General features: G+C 38.4%; 1 protein-coding gene across 1 annotated transcript; it reads right to left on the minus strand.

The window, feature by feature from the left end:
- Positions 1-5,929: 5,929 nt before the first annotated feature.
- LOC102212301 (GTPase IMAP family member 4-like) lies at positions 5,930-6,812 on the minus strand. Its single transcript, XM_005725640.1, has 2 exons — positions 6,785-6,812; positions 5,930-6,666 (listed from the first exon to the last, which is right to left on the minus strand). Exons 1-2 carry the CDS (start codon positions 6,810-6,812, stop codon positions 5,930-5,932), a joined length of 765 nt encoding a protein of 254 aa, XP_005725697.1.
- Positions 6,813-9,673: the final 2,861 nt, after the last annotated feature.

Below are 9,673 nucleotides of genomic sequence, written 5' to 3' on the forward strand. Positions count from 1 at the left end.
ATATATATATATATATATACATACACACATGTATATGTATATATATATATTATATACACATCCAGTAATGCATACACTCTTATATTGTACATATATTTATTACTCTCAGATTTAGCCATTCTTATATTTTGTTTATTTTATGCTATTGTATTTTTGCACACCTCTGTTGCTTGTGAAGCTCGCACACAGGAATTTCACTCGCATGTACTGTACCAGTGTACCTGCACATGTGTGCTGGCTGCGGGCGCACACAGTCCTATTTGAGACTCACATCTACAGTCGCATATATCAGGGTGTTACGGTATTACACAGGTACACACGTCATATATCTCAGGGGGGAGGAACATCGCCATGTATTTATCACTGTACCTGCACGTGGGTGTCCCACAGTCGCAACAGGATCATTCGTCTGTGACGGGTGGGTTGTTGGGGCTCTTCCATTAGCAGGGAAATGGCACACACAAGGACGTGGTCTGTGTCCATGTTGCCGATCGGGGGAGGTGGTACGGGCAGGCACAGCTGGTGACGCGAATTCAAAGGGTAGACCGCCCCATTTCACGGGCCTCTCACTTCCGCACTTCTCGTACTTATACATGTTCTCTTTAATCTTATTGTACTTCTGACTTTTGACTGTGCTTTTTTTGTATTCAATTCTTACTTTACTGACAACAATACAATGATCACTACTAAAATGACTTATTTTTTACTTGCCACTCACATAATGGATTCAAAAAACTAGATACAAATGGTAAACCTAGTACCAACTGCTTACCGGCATTGGCATTCTTGTCTTCTTCCCATCATTCAAACATACAATATTTTTATCCTCCAGAAATTCCTCTAATACTTTACCATTGTAGTCTGTTGTTTCACTACCCCATAACGAATGATGTGGATTAAAGTGTCTGCACCATATAATATTTCCTTTCAAATCTATTTCCTCCAGCTTACTAAAGTCAAATTTTTTACAAGGATTTTAAAAATTAATAACCATAATTACCTTCCCTGCTATCCATACCTCAATTCCTACATACTCCAAATCCCCTCCCCTTTCAATAATTTTATATGGAATACCTTCCTTAATCAGACACCCACCTCCATCCCCCTTTTTCCTATTTCCTATCATATCTAACCGCAATATATCCATGTACTCTTAAAGTCCAAAAAAGGCTTCAACCATGTTTCTGCTTAACTGTTTAATATCTTGACCATTTAATAAAAGACTTCTTACATTCCACTGTAGGATTAACATGGTTATAAAAATTAACCACCACATTATCCTTCTTGATTTGCCTGACTGCTTAGTTCACCCCTTCTATCCTCCCACCTGATATATTTCATATCTACACTATGACATGCTGCCTTCATACTAGTCTGAATCCTCTCTGTCTTGGACCTCACGTCTGATGTTGCATTTATTACTTCTGCAATAAATGTCGCCATCTTCTTCTTCTCTTCCGAGATTTTTCTTTCAACCATTTCCATAAGCTTTTTAATTACTTGTTTTTTCCCAATGATGGCTTTTTCAATCTGACTCTCTTGCTCAACTCTTTACAAGCCTCTGCATATGTCACTGTCTGCTGCCTGGATTTTTTGACATTTGTTCCCTCTTCATTACTTTCACTATCTGTACCTTCTGTACTATAATTCATGTGCAGCATCATCAAAAAAACAAAAAAAACCAAACCAATCTAACCCCTCCATTACTGCCAGATAAAATAATCAAATCAACTACTGCCTGATTAACATTTTTTGTATCAATGATTGTTGATACAAACAACCTCATTTTTGAAGCAGACTCACATTTGAACACATTCATCAGTTTGATGCAGTACATTCAGTCATTAATTTTACTTTTTTGGTATTGTTTAATTGCTTTATTTACTTAGTTTTGTATAGTAGTGGTGGATATGATACAATGGTAGTAGATTGTATGCTTTCATTTAAATAAAACGCTCACTTATTTCATCAGCAATGGATTCCCTAAGTGATGACATAAACATTGTTTAGCATTAAAACAATAAACTTACTGAAAATAAGTCATGTGACAGAGATCTGGTTCAGTCATAGCCAAGCATTATCCTGACCTTTACATACTCACCAGCTCTTTCCATGTCTCACTCCTGTTTTAAATGTCTCAACTGATCTTCTTCTTCCCACTCAGTCGCTCACCAGTAGTGATGGGATTTCCGGCTCTTTATAGAGAACCAGCCGTTTCGGCTCTGTTCAATAAAAAGAGCCGGCCCTTTCGGCTCCCAACCAGCTCTTCAGGTTGTTTATTATTAACAATAATATAAAATTATGCACAAAAGGAATTACTAATGTAAAAAAAAAAGTGGTTTTATTTATATATGTTTATATATAAATATATGTGGTGGCCCCTAAAGACAAAACACGTACAAACTCCAAAACACATTTCTAGCGTTAACTGAACTTCGAAACAGAGCTACCTAGATCACTTAAATTACACAATTGAAAGCATATGTGTATTGTTTGTGTATTTATACACAAGCACTCATATATATGTTCAAATAATTAAAAAAAAAAATTTCATTTACCTGTTACTACCACACACCAAATCCGGTCGTTGGTACTTGAGTTGTGTAGCCACTAGGTAACAAAAGCTCAACACTGCCCCTAGCATTTTGGAGCACTTCTGTTGTCTTTTGTACGTGTTTTGGAGTTTTTCCGTGTTTTGGAGTTTGTACGTGCTTTGTCTCTAGGGGCCACCGTAAATATACTTTTTCACTCCACATAAAATGTAATAAATAAATCATATAATACAAAAACCAACTATTCACAGTTCAACTTTTAACTATTTAAATTTTCTGCTTTTTCCTTTTAAACTAATTTAAAGTGAAATAACACAAAACACTGCAAACCACAACACAATTAAATATAAATTATAATATGAAAACAAAAAGAAGATGCATATTCTCTGTCATATAGGCCTGCATGAATAAACTTTCTGAATCCTTTATCATCTGCAACTGAAAATAGTTGTGGATGATTACTATACCTTTCTAATGTGACGTTGTTGTCCCTGGCTCTCTTTCTCTTTCCCTCCCGCTCTGTTCCTGTCACGGTTCTGGGTCAGTATTGACCCAGCATTCTGAGTTCTGGTCTATTTTTGAATGAACGTTTTATTTCTCTGGTGTTTTGTTGATGATGATGATTATTATTGTTTGAGTTCTATGTATTCTATATATTCGGTCTGGCTCTCAGTCTGCGTCTTTATTTAGTGGTTTCTTGTTTCCTGTTTTATTGTGAAGGTCTGTGTCTTATGTGAGTGTGCTCAATTTACGTTTCCCCTGTCTCGTCAGCAGTGATTTCTCCCAGGTGTGTTCCCCTCCTGTCTCTCATCCCTTGATTACTGCCGTGTGTATATAAGCCCTTTGTTTCCTTTGTTCTCTGTCGTGTCGTTAACGGCTTCTACCCTCACTCCCTTGGTGTGTACTGTTTGCCAACCTGTCTAGTTATTCGATACTCCCAGTTTAGTTAGTGTTTTTCTGTTCTGCTTCATCCCAGCAATAAAGCTGTGTATTTTGAGTTTATTCCGCCTCCTTGAGTCCTGCATTTTGGGTCCTCTCTTCCTGCCTGCCTACACACAGACATGACAGTTCCTGTTCTACTGCAAGTGTAACTACTGCCCCTCTTCCCAGCGCAAAGCACAAGGCTCACATGCAGAGTGAAGCGGGAAAAAAAGTGCGAGAGAGAGGGTGAGAGAAAGAGGGGGGGGAAAAAAAAAAAAAACACGGCTCGCAATAAGGAGCCGGCTCGCATCGTTCACGTCAAAGATCCGGCTCTAAGAGCCATTTCGTTCGCGACCGACACATCACTACTCACCAGGCTGTCTTATTAAATTGTTATCCATTAGTTGGTTGTACTTATATACCAATAGTGGTCTGTTAGGGCAAGCAAATCAAGCAGAGCTGGTTGAGTGAAATGTAAAAATAGACACCAAGATACCATCCTGTCTTGTAAGTTTCTCTCATTTCCTCTTTGCACCATTGTTTAAATTACTGCCACCTTGTGGCCACAGTTGGCTATTGTCTCAGGAACCTGGCTTAACTCTGTTTAACTCAGAACCAATGTTCCCTCTAAGCTGCACGCGTGCGCAATTGCACACTGCTGGCACGGTCTCTGTGCACAGAAAATCTGTGTTGCACACAAAAAAAAAAATCTACCCTGAATTGAAATTAAAATGAATACTTTAACAATTCTGTTTTGTAGTGTTAGTCAGTGAGTGACTGGCTGCTCCGGAACGAGGCCACCTTATTCCATAGTCCAGCAAATGATGCGATTTATATTGATATATAGGCAGCTAATCAACGTCATTGACAGGCTATGACAGCGTCCTTATGTGCCGACACCGCTAGCGAAGCGGAGTGGCTGATGTGGAGTGAAGCCACGTTAATGACAACGTGCACAACCATTGGAGAAGTGCGCAGGACAGAGGCAACAACTGACGGAAAAAGTGTTTTGATGCAGAACAGCTGATTATTCTGTAAATAGTTTGAAATGTTTATTTTTTAAAAACGCCTTGGCTGCATTTTTAGGTAAAAAGCTGCAAAAAAAAAAAAAACCTTTGTTGTTTGCAAAACTCATTTACTTTTTTGAAGAACTATATAAGTAATTGCCCAACATTATATCCTGTATTTTGCAGAGAGTGAGTTACAGGACTCTCTCCCAGACCACAGACTCATACTCATAATACAAGTCAGAGCAAAAAAAATAACATAAATAAAGTTGTGTTTTCAAAACTGGAGTTCAAGTTATTTTTATTTCCAATAGTGTAAACATACTACACAGGTCAAGAACAAGATTTTTTTTTTAATTTTCATTGTAAGCAGTTAATTAAAAGTAGTCCGACATAAATGTAAATGCTGTAATTTGATTATTTTAATAAACCATGTAACTTGGATGGATTCGATGCTGGCGTGACCACAGTGCACACGTCTAATGTTGCTCACAGTGGTCCAAGGAATCGCTCAGGGAGTTTGTGTGTTCGCTCAGACACATAAAAAATTAGAGGGAACATTGCTCAGAACCAAGTGGAATCTATAGTGAGTCTCAGTTTCATGGGCATGTCAGTGTCCTGGGTCAATGGAAAAGCTGAGAGGTCAGCAGCTTTTGTATTTGTTTTTACATTTGCATTGTGGATAAAACTTTTTTGGGGGAAACCAAAGACTAGTGTGGTAGACCAGCTGCTGATGCTCAATGTTGAAGGGAAACAGAGCATTAGGATGCAAACAAGCTTTTGTGATTTATCTTTATAGATCAGTTTTCTCTTGGCCAACAGCGATATAAGAAACGTTAGCACATTAGCGAGGAAAACCTTCTTCAACCATAATGTTGAACAAGTGCCAGTTGCACCAGCACTTTCAGATTTGCCAATGCAGTACACTAGCCCTTTTACACACTGCTCAAATTTTAAAGTTCATCTTTGGATTTTTTTAAGAAATATATTTTTACCTACTTTTTAAAATCAAGATGGAGGCTTGTTTCTGAGATAAGTGTAATGTTGTTTTAATTCAAACAACTCAAGAGTTATTGAAGAATAAGATTAAGAAAATAAAACGTTTCCTGTATAAAGCATCTTATTAAATGAAAGATTGATCTTCAATATATAAAAAAAAACAATAGTGGCCAAGAAATTCCTCTTTTATTGATGAAAATGATGAATGAATAGTGTATAAACATAAACAACTAATGTAAAGAGCAATGTCTGTACAAGTTGGAAAATATTAACATGGAAATCTTCCAGTTGAATACAATTCTAAACCATTCATGTCAGAAAGGATTTTATAACTTAACATTAAATTTTTCTTCAAATGACAACCAATTGAGCCAGTGTAATTAAAAAATGAACTGAGGACTAATTAGAGTAATGTCTCATGTTTGAGTCTGAGATTTAATCAATGTGGCCCTACTCAGCTTCATCACTTGCCAAGATCTTCTGAAACAAAAGAACTTTTTCCCTGACATTAGACATGAAGGGTACATTGTTAGTCAGCTGTTGTTCTGTTTCTTTTTTCTTGTTCAGCTCCAGAATTCTTGCTGCCTCCTCAAACATTTCATCAGTGTAGTAAGTTTCTTTATTTGATGCCACCATCTCATCAATTTTTTTGATCAGATTGACAACTTGAGCTCTGTTCTTGATGTTACTGTTGTCAAACACATGATACCTGTTACCACATCTGTTCAGCAACTGTTTAACCTTCTTATGGCCCTCTTTCAGGTAATTTTCTATTGTTATGCCCTGTGTTGTCAGTTTGTCACCATGAGTAAACACGACAATCATGTAGTTTGAGGCCTTTGGTCCAAACAGTTTTTCCAGGGCATCCACACAGTTCTGCTCTTCTTTGGTAAACCTACCAATCTGTATGACCAGCAGGAAGACATGAGGGCCTGGAGTAGTAATCTGAATACATTTTGCGATTTCCTTCTTCATGATGTCTGCAGTTTTAGACGTATCCAGAAGACCGGGTGTGTCGACCACAGTGATCTTTCTCAAACAGTTTGGAACATTTTCAAACTCACAGGTTTGCGTCACTGACTCTGAGCTCACATTAGATTTAAAATACGTTTTGCCCAGGATGGTGTTGCCAACAGCACTCTTCCCAACACCAGTTTTACCGATCATCACAATCCTCCTTGGAGGACCTGCAGAAAGAAAAAAAACTGTTGTTTTTACTTTTTACTCTTTTACTCTGAAACAAGTTCCACCTAATACACACTTACTGCAGTATTAAGAATAAGTATAAACATGAGATAACTTTACCATCAGGGATTGCAGCACCGTTGCCCATCTTTATTCTTATCTTGTTAGCTAATGAACAGAAACCCAGCTCTCCACTGTTTTAATCTAAAGCAGCTCCTGCACTCCACCCACTGGGTGGAGCTAATCTCTCAGGCTATAATACCAGGAGTGCATCTGACACATTTCAAAGCTGATTCAGATTCTGGTAAAATCTGCACACACCGTTCATTATTAAGCAGCTGACAAGATGAATTTTTCAAAGACTCAGGGTAAGTAACTCTGTCGTACTTTATTCGATCAAAATGTATAAATCTTCTACAGCTTCAATATATCTGTAAAGATAGCAGATTGTTTAATATATTCAACATGAACAACTGAAACTCTTCTTAAAATTTCTAAGAAAATCTGAAATTAATAATATGAACAATTTTCTCGACTTTGTGATCAGGACTCCATATTTTGCAATATATCATCTGTATACTTTTTAATTTATTCATTTATAATTTTTTTAGACGAGCAGTGTTTGTTTTCGGTGAATCTGTAACTATAACCTATAACTATAACTCAAAAAAAAAAAAACAGCTTTAATGCTGAACTCAGAGTAACAAACTTCCAAAATACAAACAATAAACACAGGCAGGCATTACGGCATGGTAAACGGTGGTTAAGGGTAGATCACGACATGGACACAGAGAAACACAGGGCTTAAATACACAGAGGGAGCAATCAGGGAATGGGTAACAGGAGAGAAACACAGCTGGGGCAAATCAGGCCTAATGAGGAAGCAAAACCAGACACATTAACATGAGCTATTCGGGCGTCTGATTCAATTCAATATTTTAAATCTCGATTAAAAACTTATTTGCTTAGCCTTGCTTTCCCTGCCTCCTAGAGCCCGCATTTTTGGTGTACTGTAAGTTATCTTTTTCGCTTTATTAATATTTATAATGTTTTAACCTTCAGCCTTTCAGGTTGTGCCTACTATACCTGGTGTATTATTGGTTAGTTATGTCACCCGCCTGCTAGTATATTTTATTTGTATTTTGTATTTGTATTTATTATTGCTCTAACTCGTTCTGTGAAGCACTTTGGCATACCTGTGGTTTTTAAATGTGCTATATAAATAAAATTGTATTGTATTGTATAAGACACTGACTTTCAAATTAAAACAGGAAACCTAACACAGAGACACAGACTTGACAAGGGGATACAGCTAACAGGGGAGACAGAGCAACTAGAGAACACAGAGACATAACCATAAGACATAACTCTAACAAAGAAACCAAAGACTAGAAATGATAAATAATATAATAAACTCAAAACTTTGGGTCAACGACCCAGGCATCCTAACAGTATGAAGGTAATGCTTTATGCTCATTTCATGCCAGTTTCTGCCTTGAAATGTCAATCTCACTGCTATTGAATTGGCCTGTAGAAATGTATAATCTTAAAGAATTTTGTTTTCTTGGAGCAGTAAAGATTTTGTCACAATACTGCACAGTGATTCAGAGAGTATTTTTCAGGTATGGACAGGAATTTCTCTGTAGTTACAACACAATGTTGTGTTGCCACACACATATACAAAGACTGACTTACAAGGTAAAGCAACACAAGCTACACTATGACACCTGGTACAGGAATGTGTTCACACCGAACGCGATGGATGCGAATAGAGCGTCAGGTTTACATGTAAAGTCAATGGAAAGGCGCGATGACACGCGATTGCGGGTCCCGCGAAAATTCGGAAGCAGATTTGCGTCGCGAAAACGCGTGAAACGCGCGTCAGTGCTGTTAAAACCACGCGCGTGAGTTTTTGTGTTTCGCGTTTCGCGTCTACCGCTCGAGTTGGAAAAAGCTGAACTCCAGCGTCAAATCGCGCCACGACAACCAATCAGGAGCCTGATGACGTGGCTGTTACCTAGGTCAAAGGGGCAGATCCAGCCAAATCCCTTCATACTTCAATGGAGGGAAGGCTAATCAATGCCGTAGCAAACAACTCGGAGCTGTATGACACCAGCTGCTTTCTGTACCGAGACAGGAATAAAAAGGACCGAGCTTGGAGGAAGATATGTGAAGAGATCGGGCAACCTGGTAAGTTCATTCATCTCTCTTTTGAAAGTTTTCACTGACCCGGGGAAGCCGCACAAAAGCTAGCAAGCCACCGCTATTTTCCCACTGACGTACAAATACCGTTCTGCTTTTATGCATGTTGTCATATAGGAATATATTTTTTGGTTTATTAATAAACAGCACACAGTGGTCCCGCTCATCCGTCACTGCTTCGCTTTTTCGCTGATTTTTTTATTGCACAGTACAGCATTGCATTCTGCAGCCTGATTGACAAATCTCCTCCGTGTCGTGTCTCCTGCGCTTGCCAAATTTATCACGTTTGGTTTTGATAACCATCACGTCCAATAGAAAAAAACAGCACAAAGACACCCATAACTGTGACCCTCATTCGGAAATAGACACCTGCACCGCGAGGGAAAAAGGCGCACGAAAGTGGCAGGCAGATGAAGACAAACCGCGGCATAATAATACTTTTACGTTTTGCAATCTACAAAGGTTTGCACTTTGAGAATCAATTGTGAGAACTGTGACCAATGTTCATGTGTGCGGGGAAAAAAAGTGTATAAAGTGCGTGGTGAGGGGCTAGTTATTCTGAGAACCCCTGCTGCAATAAATGAGGGACCACTGTCTACTCTATGATTATTATATTCAACCTGTTAACATTTAATACTGTACTGATAGAACCAACTGATTCTGCAGCAGAGCATCCCCAGTCCCTGAGCTTCTGCTGCTGCACCCACAGATATGTACAGCAAGCACTGATAGCTTTTTAGTCGGTGGGATTGCCTTGTGATCACCTTTACTAAATATCTACAACCAATCTGATTATATCCTGTTTTT

This window comes from Pundamilia nyererei, unplaced genomic scaffold (genome assembly GCF_000239375.1).
Source record: "Pundamilia nyererei isolate P.nyererei 1_Seehausen unplaced genomic scaffold, PunNye1.0 scaffold00016, whole genome shotgun sequence".
Classification (NCBI taxonomy): Eukaryota; Metazoa; Chordata; class Actinopteri; order Cichliformes; family Cichlidae; genus Pundamilia; species Pundamilia nyererei.

Bases quoted from the DNA above. Each gene is read 5' to 3' on its own strand.
- LOC102212301 (XM_005725640.1), bottom strand. From the start codon at position 6,812: ATGGGCAACGGTGCTGCAATCCCTGATG. The intron at 6,667-6,784 runs GTAAAGTTATCT...TTCTTTCTGCAG, and splicing joins CGGTGCTGCAATCCCTGATG to GTCCTCCAAGGAGGATTGTG.